General features: G+C 41.4%; 1 protein-coding gene across 3 annotated transcripts in view; it reads right to left on the bottom strand.

Annotated features, from left to right (window-relative positions):
* Window positions 1-23,161, bottom strand: part of DOCK5 (dedicator of cytokinesis 5) — a 223,743-nt gene that overhangs the window by 78,811 nt on the left and 121,771 nt on the right. For all 3 annotated transcript variants that reach the window (XM_017549772.2, XM_017549775.1, XM_017549774.1), the window contains 7 exons: window positions 22,382-22,507; window positions 15,948-16,072; window positions 13,693-13,791; window positions 12,331-12,403; window positions 8,484-8,587; window positions 6,973-7,156; window positions 41-138 (listed from right to left, as the gene is read on the bottom strand). In XM_017549772.2, coding sequence (XP_017405261.1) covers window positions 41-138; window positions 6,973-7,156; window positions 8,484-8,587; window positions 12,331-12,403; window positions 13,693-13,791; window positions 15,948-16,072; window positions 22,382-22,507 — 809 coding nt within the window. The remainder of the gene's footprint in view (window positions 1-40; window positions 139-6,972; window positions 7,157-8,483; window positions 8,588-12,330; window positions 12,404-13,692; window positions 13,792-15,947; window positions 16,073-22,381; window positions 22,508-23,161) is intronic.

The following is a 23,161-nucleotide window of genomic DNA, read 5'->3' as shown; positions in this document are numbered from 1 at the left end:
ATATATATGTATATTTCTAACTATGAATATACAAACATACCTTAACAATCTCTCCTCCATCCACCTCCATTAACTTCTTTAGATTGTGTTTGATGTTCTGGGAGTTGGAACGCCAATTTAACAAGCCTAACAGGTCAACTAGGAAGAATGGCCAAAAACTATAAATATTAGACACAGGTGAGACAGAACAATCCAGACCATTTCAGGACATAGCTAAAGAATTCTCTGGAACAATAATTGCTCTTAATAGTGGCTAATTTAAGATGCCTTACATATTCTTTTAAGTTACTATCTCCTATCTAAGAGAAAACCTTGTGGTCCTCTTCCATTCTTCAAAGAGAAAAAAATTAACGATTAATGCATAAGAACTTAAAAGAATGTTTGACTGAAACTAACATTTCTCAATTAAGGACATCATGGTCATAAGAAGTAAAGAAGCATGCTTATGTAACCTTCCTACTTTTAATTTGCTGCCTTACTTAACGTGTCCCTTATCACTTCTACGTCTGGGCAGATTCAGAGGGAAAGAGAAACATAGGTATGTGTGCCTCTTTCCCTCCCTCTCCCCTTCTCTCTCTTTCTCTCTCTCTCTCTCTGTGTGTGTGTGTGTGTGTGTGTGTGTGTGTGTGTGTGTGTGTGTATACATTAATTTATTTCAACATCATGACCACACAGATTTTATTTTTTCCATCTTTTAGATGGGGTGATAATATACTAACAGTCCGGATAACTGCGGTTTCTCTGAGACACACACACACACACACACACACACACACACACACACACACACGTTTATTTCTTAATAGAGATAGGGTCTCTCCATGTTGCCCAGGCTGGTGTTGAACTCCTGAGCTCAAGTGATCCTCCCATTTTGGCCTCCTAAAGTGCTGGGATTACAGGTGTGAGCCACTATGCCCAGCCCCTTTGACATTTTTAACAGCTCAACAATTATCAAAGCTGTAAGTGGCTTAAAGTTTCAAAATTCTACGCTGTAAATCAAAAGACACCTTAAAATTTTTATCCCAGACTTATACTAAGGGCTATGAATCTGTTCCACCTTTTCCTTAAAATAGCCACCTGATTTGCCTGTCTATTCTTCCCTTCGCTTGAGATACCCAGAAATACTATGTATTTGGTAAGATGTGCTTGGTGTCTCCTTGAATCTTCCCATAGTTTTGAGCCATCTGAAGGCAGGAACCATACAGTGTTCATTCTTTTATGTTGCCATAATAGTAGGCATCTATTAGGTGTTCAATACATGTTTGATGAAGCAATGAATGAATGAATGGAAAGGGAACCAGTAGCCCTTAGGAAGCTCTTAATATACTCAGTCCAATCATTAATGCATTCATTCATTCAGCAAGTAATTAACAGGTACAATGCTAGGCCTTCCACTAGGCACCATCCACTTCCATATTCTCCAGCTCTTACGTCTGCCGCAGACTAGTTGAAGGTATTACTCATTCCATAACTTGACTCATAGTGGCTGGATGAAAATGATTTAGTCCCTTCATCAGGGGTGAATATTCACCCAGCAGCTTCAGCCCCAGCAAAGCCCTCATCTATCAGCCCAGAAGTCTATTTCCTAGTGATACCTGCATGCCAGACCACTGCTCACATAGGAATATATTTTGGCATCTGGTGAATTGTAAGGTCTTAGGGCCAGGAGAGGAGTTACACAGGGTTACATAAAGAGCCCCAGGCTTCCTGTGTTTCTAAGATTTATACAGGTTTATCTGTGTAGCTCTAGTTAATTTTTTTTCTTGCTGTGCAGTGTCTTTTCAACTGTACGGGTATACATAACTTGTTTATCCACTCTGCTGCTGGTAAAAACTTGGGTTGTTTCTAGTTTTTTTATGATCATAAGCAATTCTCCTATGAACATTCTCATATATCTTTTGGTATACAGGTAAAGCAGCTTCTCTGAGGTAGAAAACTAAGGTGGGATTTCTGGGGCATCAGGGAGAATATCTTCAACCACATTAAATATTATCCAAAGTCACTGTCCGCATTTTACATTCTTGTCACAAATGTGTAAGAATTCAGGATACTTCACATCTTCAGTAATGTTGAGTAAAAGCGCAAGTTACAAAAGAATTCACATAGGACACAAGACTTCAACCAGACAGTTCAATTATTAACTACATTAATACCGTAGACTGCATAATTCTGTATATTGTATACTTGAAAATTGCTAAGAGAATACATTTTTTTTTTTTTGAGATGGAGTTTCGCTCTTATTGCCCAGGCTGGAGTGCAATGGAGTGATCTCAGCTCACTGCAACCTCTGCCTCCTGGGGTCAAGTGATTCTCCTGCCTCAGCCTTCTGAGTAGCTGGGATTATAGGCATGCGCCACCATGGCTAATTTTGCATTTTTAGTAGAGACAGGGTTTCTCCATGTTGGTCAGGCTGGTCTTGAACTCCTGACCTCAGGTGATCCGCCCGCCTCAGCCTCCCAAAGTACTAGGATTACAGGCGTGAGCCACTGTGCCCGGCTGGGAGAATAGATTTTAAGTGTTCTCACCATGAGAACACAAAAAAGGTGGCATGCAAAAGTCACTGGCTGCAGGAGATTACTCGGCACCTGCAATGTGGCTAGGGCAACTAAGGGACTGACTCATAATTTATTTATACAAAATACAAACAATGCAAAATAAAACAATATACTTTAAAGGCTACAAATGTGGCAAAAGTATAAAGAGAAGCAAGGCATGACAATCCCCAAATTTAGGGTAGTAATTGCCTTCTACCATAAGGGAGATAATTTAAGAACACATACTTTTTTTTTTTCTTTTGAGATGGAGTCTTGCTCTATCACCAGGCTGGAGTGCAGTGGCACAATCTTGGCTCACTGCAACCTTCATCTCCTGGATTCAAGTGATTCCCCTGCCTCAGCCTCCTGAGTAGCTGGGACTACACATGTGCACTACCACGCCTGGCCATTTTTCTGTATTTTAGTAGAGATATGGTTTCACCATGGCCAGGATGGTCTCAATATCCTGACCTCATGATCCGCCCACCTCGGCCTCCCAAAGTGCTGGGATTACAGGTGTGAGCCACTGCGCCTGGCCAGAACACATATTTTTAAAAAGAAAAGAATGACAAAGGTATTCAGACTGAAAAGGTTAAAAGCCACTGGAGTTTGTAACAAACAGATCTTGGAGACTTTGTAACTGCAAAACGATAAACTGTCAACTGTTTGGAGCTACAAAGAGCTGTTTTCAAAACCCAAGTCCACCACTTAGATGCTTAAGAAAGGCTTTTTACCACTTTAAAACTCACTTTTCTGATCAATAAACTGGAGGTGATCATGGCGAAGTTGGTGCTGCAGGGTGAAATGACTGATGAGTATGAATCTCCTGGCCCAAAGCCATGCATCTCTGGGGACTTGCATATCCCTCTCTTTTCCCTAGAAAAACAAATCTATTCCTTCCATTGGGCCCAGCAACCAATGATCCCACACAAATCGGTCTGTTCTAGTTTTTAAAAAATAATTCAAGTAAACAAAAAGAGAGTCTCCAAGATGCTGAAACTCCAGTGGCTTTTAACCTTTTGAGTCTGAATGGCCCTCCTCAGGCGAAGGAGGAATGCCTTTGGTCACCCTCTCAAGTGAGAACACAGCTACGCTCTCTACTCAGTAAATGCCCTCATACAGTTAGCTGGTGGCTTATTAATGTTCTCCAACTTTTTATTAAATCAAATTCATTCTTTATAATTTCCATCAAGTCAGAAGAAAGCAAATGCATGAATCATCCACAGTCATCTGTCCCTGGAATACCCCGTTTTCCCTGATGCTCGAGATGCCTTGCCAAGTCTCTGCCTTTCCCTCTCTGTCCCCTGTTCCCTCTACTTACTCTCGGTCCATTTGCATGGCAGGTCACTCCTCTCTGATTTACATGACACTTGCCTTTTTAAGCTTTCTTTGCAAGTAGGTATTACTTCTGACTTCTTAAATGTGTGTTAAGATGAATTTTTTTTTAAATCAAAACATCAGGAATAAGGATGACAAAGTAAAGCACACAGTGTTATCCAAAGAAACATTCTGTGATGATGGAAATGTACATCTGTCTACCCAACACAAAAGTCACCAGCTGCAGGAGACCAGAGTGCTTAAAATGCAACCAAGGCAACTAGTGGACTAATTCATATTTTTATTAATAAAACTTAATCAACTAATAAAAATTGTATATATAAACTATACCACATGATGTTTTGATACACACACACACACACACACACACACACACACACACACACATTGCGGAAGGCTAAATCAAGGTAATTAACATACACATTATCTTACCTATTTTTTGGTGGTGAGAACACTTAAAATCTACTCTCTCAGCAATTTTCAAGTATACAGTATATTATTAACTGTAGCCACAAAAATATATACTAGATTTCTCAAACTTATCTCTCTTGTCTAACTGAACTTTGGTACCCTTTGCCCAACTTCTCCCCAATCTCTCCACTCTTCAATTTTAATTAATTTAAATTTTTACAAGCTCCATGTGTCTGAGGGCTACTGTATCAGAGCAGTACAGGCTAGTTAAGAACATTCAGAAGCTGGGATGAAGTGCATGTATCAGCAAATGAAGGGTCTACACTGAAAACTGCAACTTGTCAGGAAACCTAAACTTTTGACATGGAGATAACAATGTAACAACATAGTTATCTCTAACAGAAATTCCTTTTGCTTTTCATTACGAGTTAATTCCACAAACTTTTATTTTTGTTTTCTTTATTCTTCTTTGATCTCTAGTTGAGAAAGGATAACCTACTAGATGTTCAGTAAGTGTTATCCCTCTCAAACATCCCTTCACAGTTTTAAAAGAACATTAATGCTTTGTATAGTATACTACCATACTTAACTTTAAAAAATAACATTTTGACATTTCATAAACATTTGAAAAACACCAAAAAGAATACAAAAAACAGTAACTAGCAAACTTTTGTAGTCCTGTTTGTCTTTCTCAGTGTACAAATAATGATGGTGATGATAGTGATAGCTAAAATTCTATAGAGTTCCTATACAGACTGAATGCTATTTTGTTTTTACTTACTTTAATTTACTGCATTCTCTGAAATATATACTATTACTGCTCCCATTTTAAAGACAAGGAAACCAATGCACAGAGATATCAAGTCACTTGCCCAGGATGAAACAGCTAGGAAGTGGCAGAGCTGGGATCTGAAGCCAGATAATCTGGCTCCAGATTGCTTACACATACTTAAATAAAACTGGAATCATACTGTATATAGTGTTAAACTGTTCACCGTATCCTTCACTATGTTTTGAAATACAATATTTAGCAGCTGCATCTATTGTGTCACTTAATTATATTAAAAAATGTAGTTAAACTGACCCCAACTATCGGACATTCGGGTTGTTCCCAGAATTTCCCTGTTACAAATAATGGGGAAACAACATCATTGTACATCAGTCTTCGTGCACATCTGTCATTGTTTACTTAAGTTCAGCTTTCAGGAGTTAAATCACAGGCTCAAACGGTCTGGAGACATTTAAAATCGTTGCTATGCCTTCTACATTATCTTTCATAAATATCGCACCCATAAACCTGCCAGCAATTTATTGTTAATATATTCACTTTTTCCATAACAAAGGATGTTACTGATGGTTTGTCATGTATTCTATGTTTTCTGGCTTAATTTTTGGTGAGACTGCTTTTGCTTGCACATATGGGTTTACCCTAAACTTCACTCTGCTGAGTCTGGCCACTTGTCCAAGCTGAAATGCAATCCTTATTTTCTCGTCAACCATGATTTGTCAAAACAAACCTAACACCGAGCCCTTCTAAAGGTCAACCAGGATCTGATCCCTGGGTTTGCCCTATAACCACCCTATTTTGTCTGTCTTTGCCATCGTTACAGGAGAGCTCTTGCCTGTACCTCACTCAAATTGTCTCAAGGTCAAAGGCACCAGTCTCTATACAGCATATGGGAGACAGAATTTCTAGGGCAAGTCCCCTCTGCAGCACATTCTTGGTTTACTAGATTCAGTAGGACTCCTTACACATGACAGAAGTTAAATAAGTAAGAAGTTGACATTGGCTATCAAATGCCATAATCTACACGAGAGGTTAAAATTGATTATCAGAGGTTTGAAGGAAAAACCAAATGAAGCCCTCTTTGAACTATTCAGCTGAATTTATGGGAAATATCCGACTGCTTGGAAAAAAATTGGGAAGAGGAAAATGATCGAGGGAAAGACAGAACTCAAACAGGAAGCCCTACCGTACCTGTTTGGACAGGAGACTGATCATTTTCTTTGTCAGGCTCCTCCCCTTATTACCAACATCTCTTTCTCCACATACTATACAGAATGTACTATCAGGGAATATGGCTTTTGAATTTTACAGGTGCTGTTAATAAATACATTTACAGGTTTTATAATATACTAAAATGTTTTTCTTTTCTTTTCTGGAGATGGAGTCTTGCTCTGTTGCCCAGGCTGGAGTGCAATGGCATGATCTCGGCTCACTGCAACCTCCGCCTCCCAGGTTCAAGCAGTTCTCCTGCTTCAGCCTCCCGAGTAGCTGGAACTACAGGCACATGCCACCATGCCCGGCTACTTTTTTGTATTTTAGTAGAGATGGAGTTTCACCACTTTGCCCAGGCTGGTCTCGAACTCCTGAGCTCAGGCAATCTGCCTGCCTCAGCCTCCTAAAGTGCTAGGATTACAGGTGTGAGCCACCACACCCAGCTTAAGATATTTTTCATCCTGCTTTAAATTGGACAAAGAAACTTCAGAAGAAGCTGTGCAACGTGATCAGTACTACCCAGAACGTCACTTGAAAAGCAGAGAGCAGAATCCAGTTGGCCAACATCCTACCTAATAAGACCCAGCCCCATATGGTGCAGCCCCATATGGTCCAGCCCTGAGTCTAACCAAGGAGCCCAGGAAGGCTCAGCAGTAAGCTCATTTGTGTCAACCTATTCACCACTCCTACCGTTCTGAGTGAGCTTTGTGGAGCAGATGAGGGTGGCTATCTGAAAGCTGTCTTTAGTGCTATCCTTGCTTGGCGTGAAGGTGACCAGGTTTTTGGATGCTTGAAGCTCTTTTTCTTCCATCTCCATCTTGGTCCCAGGCAGGGTCAGGTAGAATTTAGCATCTTCCATTTTCTTGTTGTCACCCTAAAAAGGAAACATGTTAGGAACACCAAATGATGGCCAACATCTCATATATGCAAATAGAAACAATTCTATCATGCATTTCCAGCATGAGAAGCATGGCTTTATCAAATTATCCTGAAGATCCCTTCCAACTCTGAGATACTGTATCTTTCCGCTGACATTGAGCCCAGAAATAATTTCATGATTGAATGGAAACAGAGTAAACTGTGAATCAGAAACCAGAATATGCTAGTCTCTGCTACAGTAAATAAATATATTACAGAATAAGGTTAAATTTTATTTTATTCAATCACTAAATGGGGATAATTACACTTTACTGGGTTGATGGAAAAAGAAATAGCTTGCCATCCCTTCCAAAATGATTCATAAACTAAGATGTTAAGAAAAATATTCATCAGGTAGATGCACCTCAAAAGAGCAGCTAACTGTGGGGAAAACCCCAGATACTGTTGGATAAATGAGATATTCCAGCAACTACTTCATACTCTAAAATCTCAGCAGAAGTGGGAGCTCAGCACCAACTGGAAGACAGCAAAGACAAGTCTCAGGGAAGGAAACAAGGCCCCCAGAGCAGAGAAATGGTACATGGCTCACAGTGATAGGAAAACCACATCCACTGTTACTGAAGCCCAACAGTGCACCTGTCCACATGCCATGCAGGATGATGCAGAGAGCACATCGTGAGAGGCCGGCCCCTTACTGTTCACTGCTAGGGAACACCATTCACAGGAGAGGGTGAGAGCCTCCTCAGAAGACCCAGTAATAATGCGGCCAGAGACAATGGCTTACGCCTATAATCCCAGCACTTTGGGAGGCTGAGGAGGGCAGATCATGAGGTCAGGAGTTCAAGACCAGCCTGACCAACATGATGAAACCCTGTCTCTACTAAAAATACAAAAATCGGCCAGGCGTGGTGGCACAGGCCTGTAATCCCAGCTATTGGAGGTTTAGGAAGGAGGTTGTAGTGAGCCAAGATCATGCCATTGCAATCCAGCCTGGGTGACAAAGTGAGACTCTGTCCCAAAAAAAAAAAAAAAAAAAAAAAAAAAAAAAAAAAAAAAAAAAAAAAAAAAAAAAAAAAAAAAAAAAAAAAAAAAAAGCAAAAAAAAAAGACTCAGTAATAATGCAACTCACTCTCTTCAGAAAGGAGGTGGGAAACCACGCAGCTGGAGGTCCCAGAGCCCTTTGGGTTTCTAGACTTTAATGGGCAAGTACCTGTAGCTCTAGAAAGGTTTCTGATGTTTGTATAAATAAATGTAAAAGGAGCCTTAAACGCCCATTTGAAAGGGAGTAAATATTTTGCTCAGTCATTTTCTGTTAGCATCACCTTATAAACTACCAGATCGTGCCTCCCATCCTGCAGAGTGGTGCCATCCGGGTTCATCAGCTTCACGAAGGCCACCCCAAATGCTCGTTCCGATTTATCTCTGGCTGAAAACACAGAAAGACATGTCCGGGCAGTGCAGAAAGATACCAGGAGGCAGTGGCTATGATAGATGATTCCACATTTTGCTCAGGGTTGTGATATTCAACCGTATTCTAACAAGCACAATTCAGCAGGTTGCAATAAGCCACATACCATGTGTCACTGAAACTGCCTGGCACCCCCAAGTATGCGCTCCTGTTCCTACGTCCCCTAATAAATGAGACTAGCATCTGCCCAGTCAGACAAATCAGAAACGTGGGTGTTGACACAAGCTCCACCCCATATCAACTCCATGTCCTAAATAGCTCTGGAGCCTGTCTCTTCTCTCTCCATCCTGCTGTCCCTTCCTGAGTTCAGGCCACCCTCAACTCTTCTCTTTATTTCTACAAGGCCTTTGCAATGCATCTCTCTGTCTCCAGAGCTCTCCCAGCCAATGCATTCTTATGCTGGAATGAGGTTTCCCAAGTCCAATCCATTCACGTCAACCACCCTGCTTCAAAACTTTGAATGAGAGATCTCAAATTCTGTTGCTCAAAAACAGACTCTGCAATATTTTTTTTTTTTTTTTGAGATGGAGTCTTGCTCTGTCACCCAGGCTGGAGTGCAATGGCGTGGTCAACGTCCGCCCCCTGGGTTAAAGCGATTCTCCTGCCTCAACCTCCTGAGTAGCTGGGATTACAGGTGCCCGCTACCATGCCAGGCTTGTATTTTTAGGAGAGACAGGTTTTCACCATGTTGGCCAGGCTAGTCTCAAACTCCTGACCTTGTGATCTACTCACCTTGGCCTCCCCAAGTGCTGAGATTACAGGCATGAGCCACCATGCCTGCCCAGACTCTGCAAGATATTTATTATACTCTAGGGTTTATGGTGCTGCCCAAAGTTTCTTCCCCCTTCCTCCCCAGAATATCAGCTCCGGTGCCAGGAAAGAAGATCTGTATGCCCTGTGGCAGCCGGGAAGAAGGTGTGGCTTAATGAGGAGGCAGTATCCCTCTCTTGGTCTTCAGGGCCAGTTTCTGAACTCACAAGGTCCCCTGCCTTAGTGGCTCTGACTGGGGTAACCTGTGACCTGTTCTCATCACATGCACGGCTCTGTGGTCTGCTGTGACTCCTGGGTCCCCACACTGGTGGAGTAGTCATGCATTGCATGATTATACCTCAATGTGTTTGTCCATTCTCCTATTGAAGGGGACTAGGGCTATGCTAGTGTTGGAGTACTATGGGTAAAACTGTTATGAACATACACCAACCCTTCCCAAAACCTCAAAACCAGAAACCACCCTTGAATTGCACCTCCTTAACAAGGTTGAAAAGCATCTTCAGCCTTCATGGCCTGGCTCCAGCCTAGCTAGAATCACATTGCCTGGGCGCCAACCCAGTCTGCTCGTATGCTAGCCTTGTGACTACAGGCAAGTACCTAATCTCTCTGTGCCTTAGTTTCTTTGTGTATAAATGTAGATAAAAGTAGAATGTACCTTACTATGTTATTGTGCATTCTAAACAGACCATGTGCAAATATAGCTTCACAGAATATCTCATGCAAACTAAGACCTTAATAACTGTTAGCTCTGTATTATGCAGAACCATATGAAATGAGTGACATTTGGCCACTTAAACCTAAAAAAAATGGCAATTTCAAATGATTCGACCTGATACTATTATTGCTCCACTGGTCTGCTTTAGCCATACTCTGCTCATTTAGGTTCTCCAAACACATTTCTCCCATCACCCTTCACTGGGCTAATTTCTACTCACCTTCATGTCTCAGCTAAGATGCAGAAAGTCATATGTCTAAATCCCCCAGACTAGGTAAGGAGCTGTGCTACGCATCCATTGCAAGTCTCTGCCCTTGTAATATACATATCACACTATTCTGTACATACCCACTTTTTCATTCATCTTCCTAACCAGACCACAGAGAGTCTGCATGGCAGCGTCCAGCTGCCTCTCATATACCAGGGCCTCACCTGCAGCCTGTTGTGTAGATGGTGTTCAACACATGCATTTTTGGAAGGAGGGGTTATATTTTTATGCAGCACAAAATGAGAATAAGATGCTTCCAGAAATTTTGTGATCAATCTGAAAACAATCAATTTTCTTCTTTGCTCACACTTTAGTGGAGCCATTTCAAGAACCGTGACCTAAAACTTGAAATTGTTTTTTTGTTTTTGTTTTGTTTTGTTTTTTGTTTTTTGAGACAGGATCTTGCTCAGTCACCCAGCCTGGAGTGCAGTGGCATGATCTTGGCTCACTGCAGCCTCCCCCTGAGTTCAAGCGATTCTCCTGCCTCAGCCTCTTGAGTAGCTAGGACTACAGGTGCATGCTACCATGCCTAGCTAATTTTTTTTTTTTTTTTTGTATTTTTAGTAGCGATGGGGTTTCACCATGTCAGCCAGATGATCTTGATCTCTTGACTTTTTGATATGCCTGCCTTGGCCTTCCAAAGTGCTGGGATTACAGGCATGAGACACCATGCCTGGTCGAAATAGTTTTTTCATGAGAAAAATGAAAATTTGGGAAGACAAGTGACTGAACAGTTTTATTGCTACTGCAATGTGGCAACATGCATTGTGAATGTCTAGGAGGGAGATACAATGTATATATAGCCTCTCCTATACCTATTTGATTGTTAAATAGTTTCTGTTATAGAGTATCTAGTAGTACTTTGGAGCAGGGGACCTCAAACCCCAGGCCACGAACGGTACCAGTTTGTGGCCTGTTAGAAACTGGGCTGTACAGCAGGAGGTAAGTGGTGGAGAAGCAACCAAAACTTCATCTGTATTCACAGCTGCTCGTGGCCGGGCCTGGTGGCTCACGCCTGTAATCCCAGCACTTTGGGAGGCCGAGGTGAGTGGATCATGAGGTCAGGAGTTCGAGACCAGGCTGGCCAATATGGTGAACCCTCGCCTCTTCTAAAAAACACAAATTTAGCTGGGTGTGGTGGTGTGTGCCTGTAGTCCCAGCTACTTGAGAGGCAGAGGAAGAAGAATTGATTGAACTCAGGAGGCAGAGGTTGCAGTGAGCCAAGATCCTGCCACTGCACTCTAGCCTGGGTGACAGACTGTCTCAAAGGAAAAAAAAAACTGTTTACAGCTGCTCCCTGCTCCCCACTGCTTACATTACCACCTGAGCGCTGCCTCCTGTCGAATCAGTAGCAGCATTAGATTTTCACAGGAGCTGAATCCTATTGTGCCCATTGTGACCTGCTCACGCAAAGGATCTAGGGTACACACTCCTTGTGCAAATCTAATGCCTGATGATCTGGCACTGTCTCCCATCACTCCCAGATGGGACCATCTAGTTGCAGGAAAACAAGCTCAGGGCTCCCACTGATTCTACAGTATGGAGAGTTGTAGAATTATTTCATTACATATTACAATGTAATAATAATAGAGAACACAATAAAGATAATGTGCTTGAATCATCCTGAAACCATCCCTGCCCCTGGTCCTTAGAAAAATTGTTTTTCATGAAACCAGTCCCTGGTACCAAAGATTGAGGACTGGTGTCTTTGAGAATATCAGTGTTCACAAAACACATTTTAAGGAAGTCCAAATATAGAGTGATAACACAGACCTTGCAAACCCAGCAAAATTCATTATGCTGATTTCCTTAGCACCAGTGAGTTATGAAATAAAGTTGCCAAGTATCTAGTTTCCAAATACCTTGTTCTCCAGATTCACAAGAGGGCTGTCAAACAAGAGTAAATTTTTTTAAGTGGAAATATGTAATAGACCTCTTAATACTTACATTCCTGAGATGACCTGTGTCGGAAGGTAAACCTTATATGACAGCGTGTGACTTCTTCTATAGCAATGGATACCTGTGTCACAGTAAGAAATTGGTAGTTTACAAATACACAGTACTTTGCAGGCATGGTTTATTTTATGGAATTAGGCTCAATTTTATACTTTCCACAGCACAAATTACTACAGAGTGAGATTTGACAGAGTTTTCATTCAAAGAAGACCAAGCTATTTTCAAATCAAAAGAATCTCAGATCATCTTGCTGCTTATCATAGATTCTGAGCATGGAGACACTATGAGTTTCTAGGACTTTCTTTCATGTGAAACAGTAATACTTCACAGAGGTCTATACAGGACCTTTCAGACTGCAAGATGTGTATAAATATAGTAATAATCGAATCTATAAGACATAAGAGGAGGAAAAGGTAATGATTAGTGCCCATAAAGCAGCTTTCTGTTGCTTACAAATCTACAGGGGAGAGAAGAAACAGAGCCTCAGGGCACTGAAACAAGCAGAGATTTGTGGTGTGCAGTTAAATTATGGCATGATTATATACTGAAACATGCAAGTATCTAAAAATACATATCTGAAGAATTTATATGCCTTGAGATAAGTCGTTTCAAAAAGCACAATATAAATTTGTATCAACAGCATCATTCAAAACATATGAACTATATAAAACTGTTGAAAATGGTTACTTCTAAATCGAGATATATGAACACAATTTTTAAAAAATTTTCTATGAAGAACTCATATGACTTCAACAACCAGAAACTGCTGATGGAGCCTGGGATTCAGAAGTGGGCTCCAGTTCAGGCCCTGATATCGGTCAGCTCTATGATCTTGGGAAGTCACTGAACTTTGGATCTCCGCACCTAATCAGAAAGAGGCCATGACAAGACCCACGTGTTCGAGGTGCAGAGCCGCTGTGGGGCTCAAAGGAGAATGACTGATCTGAAAAGCACTTTGGAATGTGTAATACACATATTGAAGTTGAAAAGAGGCCCAGAACACTTGGTGAGAGGCCAAGAAGAAAAAAATGTTAGGAAACTGTTTGCACAGTGTGAAAATTTCCGTTTGGTTTTGCACCATCTTGGCAGTCTATTATATCTATCACGTCAACCACAGACTTTGCTATTCAAATTTCCATACATGAATTAGAACATTATTGAAGAATGCTGAGTCTGTTAACAATAAATGCTCTTAATACAGAATTATAATTACCAAGTCATTTCTCACTGCACACCATAGGCAACTTATCCAAAAATTTCAAAATAAAGTAGGAATAATTTGAGGGTAAACAGAAGATAGGAATCTAACTGAGGTTTAAGGGATAACAGGGGTTACAAATGACTCATTCTTACCTTGACAGTCTCATACCAACAGGGCTGCTTGACTTGGTAATAGACTACGGACTTGTATTCTGAAATGCCTTCATATCCAGCACCAGGGTGAATTGCTTTCTTCAAATGGAAAGCAGAAATTAGACGGGAGTAATTTTGTTTAGAAAACTAAGAGGATCCCATACACCACACACAAGCCCCTTATCCCCCAACATGTCCATACATGCCCTACACTGGCACTGAACAGCTGATTAAATTTGGTGGATAAAGAACAAAGAAGACTGGGCTGTGAGAGGTGGCTCATGTCTGTAATCCAAGCACTTTGGGAGGCTGAGGCAAGCGGACCACAAGTTTAGGAGTTTGACACCAGCCTGACCAACACTTTGGGAGGCTGAGGCAAGCGGATCACAAGTTTAGGAGTTTGACACCAGCCTGACCAACACGGTGGAACCCTGCCTTTACTAAAAAAATTACACAATTAGCCAGGTGTGATGGTGCATACCTGTAATCCCAGCTACTCAGGAGGCTGAGGCAGGAGAATTGCTGGAACCCAGGAGGTGAAGGCTGCAGTGACCAGTGAGCCGAGATCGTGCCACTGCACTCCAGCCTGGGCAACAGAGCAAGACTCCGTCTCAAAATAAAATAATAATAATAAAAAAAAAGAATAGAGAAGACTGAATTTCTACCACTTTATTCAAGGGTCTACAATATAAATCTGGTAGCAGCTAAGGAACCCAGCAGCACCTGAAAATCCTTCTTTCCTGTAACTTGTATTTTCTCTTCCCTCCCCAGGCATGCATTGTCCTCTGATTCTTTCCTCATTTCTCTCAGGGAACATGACGATGACTAGAAATTAGGTGACACACGCAGATGTGCCACTGTTTGCAAAAAGCATTTATCTTTCCTGTCTACATTCTGTTTTAGGGACTTGGGGCACTGGAACAGCATATTCACTCAAACTCAGGGCTGCATCTTGTTTTGGTCATGAACCACTTAGCTCAGTAGAACTAGGCCTTGGTGGGGCACTATCCAACGAGTTAGCGAAGCTATGAAATGACCAACCACGAGAAGGTGTCTACTTGAAATGAGCTCATGTACTCTTATCAACAGCACAAATAAAACATTCTCATGCAGTGGCTCCCAGCATTCAGTTTATCCCTCTCATGTAGAATACGACTTGACTTAGTAAATTTCCTGGCTGTCTGCATCCCTACTAGATTATAACATCCATGGGAAGTAATAAAATTATATTTCACTGTAGCCTCAAACAACTATGCAACAGGACACTCAGTGAGTCAAATCAATCAAGAGTTTGGTCCTTGGTTACCAAAGCAGGTAACTACGGCTCATACAAGAGGAGCTGACGTTCAGCAGAGGCCATGCAGCCTCCTGTGACCACCTTCTGCCTATCCTCTTTGATGTCAGAATCAGTACTCTTCTTTATATGGGCAGAAATCTGGCAGATACCTGCTTTATATCTTGTCTTAATTTAAAAAAAAAAAAGGAAAGAAAGAGGAAAAAAAGAAAAAGAAAAGGAAAGGGAAAAAGAAAGAGAAAAAGGAAGGAAAAGGGAAGGGTTTTAAAAAGTAAGAGAAAAGAAAAGGAAAGGAAAATAAAGAGAAAGGAAAGGAAAAAAGAGAAAAGAAAAAGAAGAGAAGAGAAAAAAAAGAAAAGAAAAGCTGCCAGAGTTGGAGGAACTCTGGACTGGAATTCAGGATATTTGGATACTCTCCCAGCTCTGCCACTAAGTTCTATGTTTCTCAGAGAAAATAACTCATCCTTTTAAAGTTTCTTACAGTTTCCTGCTCATTAAAACTAAAGAGCAGTGGTAGCGAATGCCTACCCAAGGGCTCTTCCGGTTTCAGTCTCTAACGAGCATATCTCCTTTGGTTCTGCTTACCCACGGAAGGAAATGTGCTTTGTAATGCCATTCAAGTACCCAGGCCACTTAGCTGAAGCCCTAGAGGAACTGATCAAGCTTGAAAGTGGCTAAGTAAGTTGAAAATGATAAATAACCTCTGCATTGGAAGCTTACATAAAATCAGTAGTGGCTGGAGCTATTTCTTAGCACAGGAGAAATACAAAAATAAGAGTCTAGATAGCTTCCTTAGTGAAACTGCTCATTGCTAATCACAAATGTAACAGGCTTTATATTTCTTTTCTTAGGAAAAACAAACCCATCCTGATGCAAAGAAGAATAAAAATAAGACCAAAAGCCAATGGTGTTTGTAGTGATGGATGTGATGGCAGCAGGATTTCTGGGCCACGCCACACACCTCCAAGAGCTTGCCCTCCTCGTCGTGCACGGACATCGTCACCTCCACGTTCTTTGGCGTTTTCTTCTTCCCTTTGTCAAACTCGCCATGGATCAGGGTGACATAAATGTCATTCCGAACATCTCCTGTAACATGACAAGCATGCTGTGAGTGCTGCTGAGAGAAGTCATTCTAAGTTTCAGGATGTCGTATGACATAAAAGACAAAAAATATGAAGTGGTCTGGTTTTATAATGAACTACTCATCCGACAAAAGGCTTTCATGCATTGGCCGTCTTTGGCGTCTCTCATTTTACATTTCTATGCCTACCAAGATGGATTTGCACTGTAGTTTTATAGAAAATTAACACTTTTCAGTAGTAATTTTCTCTATTAAAAATTTCTGTCTAATAAATAAATATTGTATATTGTTAGGTTACAATATGCAGATGTTGTAACCTAACAATATGGTAGATGGTTTTTCAAAAGTGCTTTGGAGAGTGTGAAATTTTGAAAACATCTGATAATAATGAAGGCAATTGTCTACTGAGTGCTTATTATGTGCTGTGCCAGGCACTGGTCAAAATGTCTTACATGTATTGATGTAATCAATTATAGATTAACTTGTTAATCTATGAAACAACCTGATGAGATAGATACTCTTTCTGAAAGCTGATAGAGTATGTTTTTCTTTTCTTTTTTGATATATCATCTTGCTCTGTTGCCCAGGCTGGAGTACAGTGGTATGATCTCTGCTCACTGCAACCTTGGCCTCTTGAGTTCAAGTGATCCTCTCACCTCAGCCTCCTGAGTAGCTGGGATTACAGGCACACACCACTATGCTTGGCTAATTTTTTGTAGAGAAGGAGTCTAACTATGTTGCCTAGACCAGTCTCGAACTCCTGGACTCAAGCAATATGTCCACCTCAGCCTCCCAAAATGCTGGGATTACAGGTGTGAGCCACCATGCCTGGCCTAGAGTACTTTATATTTCTTTAAATCAGTTTACTTGCTTTGATCAATGAAAGCACGCTTTCTGCTTGTGTGTGTGTTTTTTTTTTTTTTTTTTTGGTAACCCAGCCAAAAAAAAATTATTTAATAAACGTGTAGCCCATATATTGGATAAAAATATTAAACGTTATTGAGGTACACAACTGAAACTTGGAATACATGGAAAGTATATTAAACTCCTAGATGAAAAAAGTATTGAAAAAATGACTCCAACACCTGCCCTATATTAAACTGCCTCCCAATGTAAAAAACAAAACCTTTTAACATTATAAGAAAGCAGGAGTGCATATTTAGAGCGCTGATCATTTTGATCATTTCCCCAACTGGAAAAAAATAAGATTCCACTTACAGTTGCTGAGAATGAAGAAAAAGGGGCTTATTCACACAGCACAGTTTAAAACATTACTTGACATACTGTTTGTCGATGGAGATGTTGAAAATGTGTCAAAAGCCTTAATACAGCAATTCCACTGGTAATTTTTGTCTCAAAGTACTAAAAATGTGGGCAATAATTTATCTATAAGGATATTCATTGTGGTGTTTATAAAAGTAGAAACATGGAAACATTCTTGATTTCCAAGCACAGGGAATTAGTTGAATAAATTATGGTACAATCAGATGATGGAGGTAATATTCATTATAAAAAGTGCTTGAACTCCTACTCTGCAGCAGGCATGTGCTGGGTGTCTGGGTGGCAATGGTGAGCCATGCACCAGCTCTGCCTCAACTCAGATTACAGTCTAGTGTCAGAGAGAAGCACCAGTCAAATAACCTGCACGAGTAAACCCACCATTACCAATGGAGGCACATGCCAGGCTCCGTGAATGCACAACACCAGGTCCTGACCTCGTCTGCATGGTGTGGGAATCTTTCCTGTCAGCTGTTAGCAGCAGAGTCTGGGAGAGTAGCCTGTGCAAAGGCCCAGAGGTAGGAGAAAACCTGACGGACATCCTCACAGTGAGGGGGTATCTCGTGTGAAATGAGGCTAGAGAGACAGAAATAAACCAGCTCTCACTGAGGCTAGTGAGGAGATTAAGAATTTATATATATACCCTAAGCATAAATGAAAGTCAGTAAGATGTTTTCAGTGAGGAAGGAGTGGGGTAAGATCAGGTGTGCTTACGCAATAGAACATTCAGGATGTAGTATGGAAAAGAGGAAATGAGTGAATAAAGAATAGAAACATGAAAACAAGGTAGGAGGCTATGGTAGTTGTCAAGGGAAGAGGCCATCCTAGCTCCAAATTGGCTAGTGGCAATGCAGATGGAGAGAAGGGGATAGATTTGAGAGTCCTTTCAAAGGTAATGCTGACAGGTCTTAACCACTAATTTATGTGAGTTGTAAAGGAAAGGAAGATATCAAGGGTGACTTTCTGGCTTGTGTAGTGGATGGATGGGTGGGTGGACAAATGGGTGGGTGGGTGAGAAGGGGGATGGATGGGTTGGTAGATGGATGGATGGATGGATGGATGGATGGGTGGATAGGGGTTGGGTAAGTGGATGGATGGATGGATGGATGGATGAATGGATGGATAAGAGTTTGGATAGGTGGACAGGTGGATGGGGAGGTGGATGGATACATGGATAAAAGCTGGGTAGGTAGATGGATAGATGGTGGATAGGGGTTGGTTAGGTGGATGGATGGATGGATGAACGAATTAATGGATGAATAAAGGTTAGATAGGCAGACAGTTGGATGAGTGGGTGGGTGGGTGGATGGATGGATGGATGGATGGATGGATGGATGAATGAATGGAGGTGCTGTTCTCTTAGATAAAACACAAGAGAGGTGCCTCAGGCCTAGATGCACAGAATTATGAGGTCCAAATGGGGATGCTGAATAAGAATTAGCCAATTAAAGCAAGGAAGGGCTGGGCATTGTGGCTCATGCCTGTAAGCTTTGGGAGACAGAGGCAGGAGGATTGCTTAATCCTGAGATCAGCCTAGGCAACGTAAGGAAAGTTGGTCTCTACAAAAACAATTCATTTAATTAGCCAGGTGTGGTGACTCATGCCTGTAGTCCCAGCTACTTGGGAGGCTGAGGGGGGGAGGACTGCTTGAGCCTAGGAGATTGAGGCTTGCAGTGAGCTATGATCATACAACTGTACTACAGCCTGAGCAACAGAGCAAGATCTTGTCTCAAAAAAATAAAAATAAAAAGAGGGGAGTCCTGAGGCAGGAAATAGCTGGATATATGGCCCTAGAATTCATAAAGAGGTCTTGGTGTTTAAGCTCCAGATTTGCAGGTGACAGGTAGATGTAAGCCAAATGAGTGGATGATACCTCTAGGGAGAAAATACAGCTGAGACAGAAAGAGGGCTGTTATGGGCTGAACTGTGTCCTCCCCAAATTCATATATTGACGCCATAACCCCTTGTAAAACACAATATGACCGTATTTGGAGATAGAGCCTTTAAAAGAGGAATTAAGGTAAAATGAGGTCATACAGGTGGGTCCTAATCCAATATGACTGGTGTCCTCATACGAACAGATTAAGACACAGCATGCACAGAGGGACAACCAAGTGAAGACACAGGGAGAAGATGGCCATCTGCAAGCCAAGGAGAGAGGCCTCAGGAGAAGCCAACTCTCCTGTCACCTTGATCTTGAACTTCCAGTGTCCTGTCCTTTCTTGTGAGAAAATAAATGTTGTTGACGCCGCCCGGGTCTGTGGTGTTTTGCCGTGGCAGCCCAAGCACACTATCACAGGGTCTCAGGACCAAATTCATGGAACTTCAACATTTACAGGTCAAGCAGAATATGAGAAGGTGGCAAAAGGGTCCTTGCAGAGGCCTCAGGGAAATGGAGACACAGAGGAAAGTGAGGGGGTCACCAATGAGAAGGGAAGGAAATATTTTGACAACGTCAGATGCTGCTGAGAGGTCAGAGCCGATCACTAGGCTGGAAAACGCAGCGATACCATGATCATGGGTGACTCTCATGAGAGCTACTCTGCAGAGGTGGGAGGCGGCCTGGCAGAGGTGAGAACAGAGAACAGTGGACAGAATCACTCCTGTGATGCTGAAGACGGGGAGTCGGAGCTCCTTGCTAGAGGGCAAGGGGGAACAGGGAAGAGTTTAGGAAGCAAACGGAACCAGTTCCCAGGGTGATGGGACAACAGGAAGGAGTTCTGAGCTGAGGGATTTGGGCCTAGACCTGAATATCTCAGACCTGACTCACCACCAGATCACCGTGGGACCTCTGAATTGGTCTCTAGAAATCTGAGAATCTGCATGTTCAAGAAGATCCTGATTAGCTGATCCATAGTCTAGCACTGGGAACCATTGCTCTAGATGAACTTTTTTCTCTTTTTTGAGACAAGTCTTACTCTGTTGCCCAGGCTGGAGTACAGTGGCACAATCTCAGCTCACTGCAAACTCTGCCTCCTGGGTTCAAGTGATCCTCCTGCTTCAGCCTCCCAGATAGCTGGGATTACAGGTGCCTGCCATCATGCCTGGCTAATTTTTTCTTTTTTTTTGAGACAGAGTCTCGCTCTGCCACCAGGTGCCATGCTGGAGTGCAGCAGTGCAATCTCAGCTCACTGTAACCTCCGCCTAATGGGTTCAAGCAATTCTCCTGCCTCAGCCTCCCGAGTAGCTAGGACTACAGGTGCACGCCACCACACCTAGTTAGTTTTTGTATTTTAGAAGAGACGAAGTTTCACTATGCTGGCCAGGTTGGTCTCGATCCACCTGTCTTAGCCTCCCAAAGTGCTGGGATTATAGATGTGAGCCACCTTGCCTGGCCATATTCCAGATGAATTTTAAAACCTAATTTGCCCTGGGCCTTCTATAAACCAATCCTATTGACTAAAAACCAAACAAACAAACAAAAAACCTTAATATTCTTTTAGAAGCCTGATTTCAAAGGTGTACTCACCTTACTTAAAGGCCTCAGGAGAAGCCAACCCTGTTGTCACCTTCATCAAAGAATAAACTTTCTCTACTTAATTTTTTTAGATTCGTGTCTTGTAGCAGTAAAACCACCTTCAGGTAGAGAATATTACTAACAGGTTTTTTTTTGCCCTTAACAATAAAAAGATAAAATATTTTCCCAGAATGTTGATGACTGCATATCAGGGTGAAACAGCTAAGTAATGGCCAAAATGAGCAAAAAACTTTCTTCTTCTATAAGAAAAAGAAAAAAGAGTAATCTCCATTTTAAAACTTTTTTACTCATTCATTCCGCAAATATTCATTTAAGACTTACTACATACGACAATGTGGGTGGCAGCAAGTTATCAGTGCCCCTTAATTTCTCAACGGAGAAATAAGATCCTGTATTACTTTAAAAATAACCTCATTATCTTTCTTTCTTTCTCTTTCTTTCTTTCTTTCTTTCTTTCTTTCTTTCTTTCTTTCTTTCTTTCTTTCTTTCTTTCTTTTTATTTTTTTGAGACAGTGTTGCTGTATCATACAGGCTGGAGTGCAGTGGCACAATCATAGCTCACTGCAACCTCTGCCTCCAGGGTTCAAGCGATTCTCATGCCTCAGCCTCTTGAGTAGCTGGGATTACAGGTGCCCACCACCACACCCTGCTAATTTTTGTATTTTTAATAGAGACAGGGTCACCAAATTGGCCAGGATGGTCTTGAAGACTTGACCTCAAGTGATACGCCTGCCTTAGCCTCCCAAAGAGCTGGGATTACAGGTATAAGCCATCGTGCCTGGCCTAAAATAACCTGAATTTCTATGCAGTAGATAAGTTGGTTTTCTAGAATTTTTCTAACACGGCATGGTTGTTTTTCTAGAATTCCTATTAATATCAATTAGGTTATAGCAATATATATAAAGTTCCTTGAGAGACTTATTCTCTTTTCTTAGTATGGAGATTAAAATTAAATGGGTGAAGTCAGTGAATTCAAGAGAACACACACATATGCAGATCACCAGAAAGAAGATGAAACAGAAAAATGCTGACATTCTCATCATGACAAGAAAGGGAGAGCCAGAGTGCTTTTGGAGCTTCAAAGAATGGCGAGAGCAAGGCGCCCATATGCTGGGGACATCATAACGAGAAAAGGGACACACAAGTGAGGCCAATTAGTCTCCTGAGTCTGTGTAAAAGAGTAAGAAAATTTGAGTTATGTTTAAAAGCATTACAGGCTGGGTGCAGTGGTTCACACCTGAAATCCCAGCACTTTAGGAGGCTGAGGTGGGTGGACCACAAGGTCAAAAGACCGAGACCATCCTGGCCAACACGGTAAAACCCCATCTCTACTAAAAACACAAAAAACTAGCCTGGTGTAGTGGTGGATGCCTGTAATCCCAGCTACTCAGGAGGCTGAGGCAGGGGGAACTGCCTGAACCCAGGAGCTGGAGGTTGCAGTGAGCTGAGATCACACCACTGCACTCCAGCCTGAGCAACAGAGCAAGACTCCAGAAAAGAAAAGAAGTAATGGCTGCAGAGGAGGAAGCAAAACAGGTGAGTCACGCAAAGTGCTTACCTGGCAGTATGATTTCAGGAAAGCCCATCTTCCGGGCGATTGCTGTTGATCTATCAACCAAGTGTGAAAAATTCTTCTGAACCTGTCTGAGGTCACCTGGCAATAGCTTCAAGGATACCCAAAGTCCTTTAAAGAAATAAAAGATAAATTTTTAGTTCTCTATATAATCTATATAACACATGCATAACCAGTGAAAAGAACATCTGAGTTGTATAGTCACAACCAACTACCTTACTATAAAGATAAAAATTCTCCCCCAGTTAACTTGTAATTTTAATCACACTTTCACAACAGGACCTTTTGAAAATGTGACAGAGATGTGAACAGATGCTAAATTTAGGGGAAAAAATGGTAAAGAAGCCCCTACCAGATACCAGAATATATTGTAAAGCTACAATAATTTGTGATACTAGTGGTAAATATGATATATACATAAAACAATGAAATACTATAATACACAGCAATTTAATATATGGCAAAAAAGGCATAACGAATCATGAAAAAAAAATCTAATCATTACATGAATATTCTGGGACTATTTTCTTGTTACTTAAGAAAATTTAATTTATCATCTTGTATTATCATTAAAATAAATTCCCAATAATGAATTAAACAGAAAAAAGAGGCAGAACATTAAAAAAAAAGTATATAGTTATTAAAACTCTAAGAAGAAAAGAAGAACCCATTTTCCTTTCTTTCTTTTTTTTTTTTTTTTCCTTGGGGAGAGTCTCACTCTGTTGCCCAGGCTGGAGTGTGGTGGTGCCATCTCAGCTCACTGCA

This window comes from Cebus imitator, unplaced genomic scaffold (genome assembly GCF_001604975.1).
Source record: "Cebus imitator isolate Cc_AM_T3 unplaced genomic scaffold, Cebus_imitator-1.0 Scaffold221, whole genome shotgun sequence".
Lineage (NCBI taxonomy): Eukaryota > Metazoa > Chordata > Mammalia > Primates > Cebidae > Cebus > Cebus imitator.
Note: the sequence above shows the minus strand (reverse complement) of the source record. Positions and strands in the feature narration are given on the sequence as shown.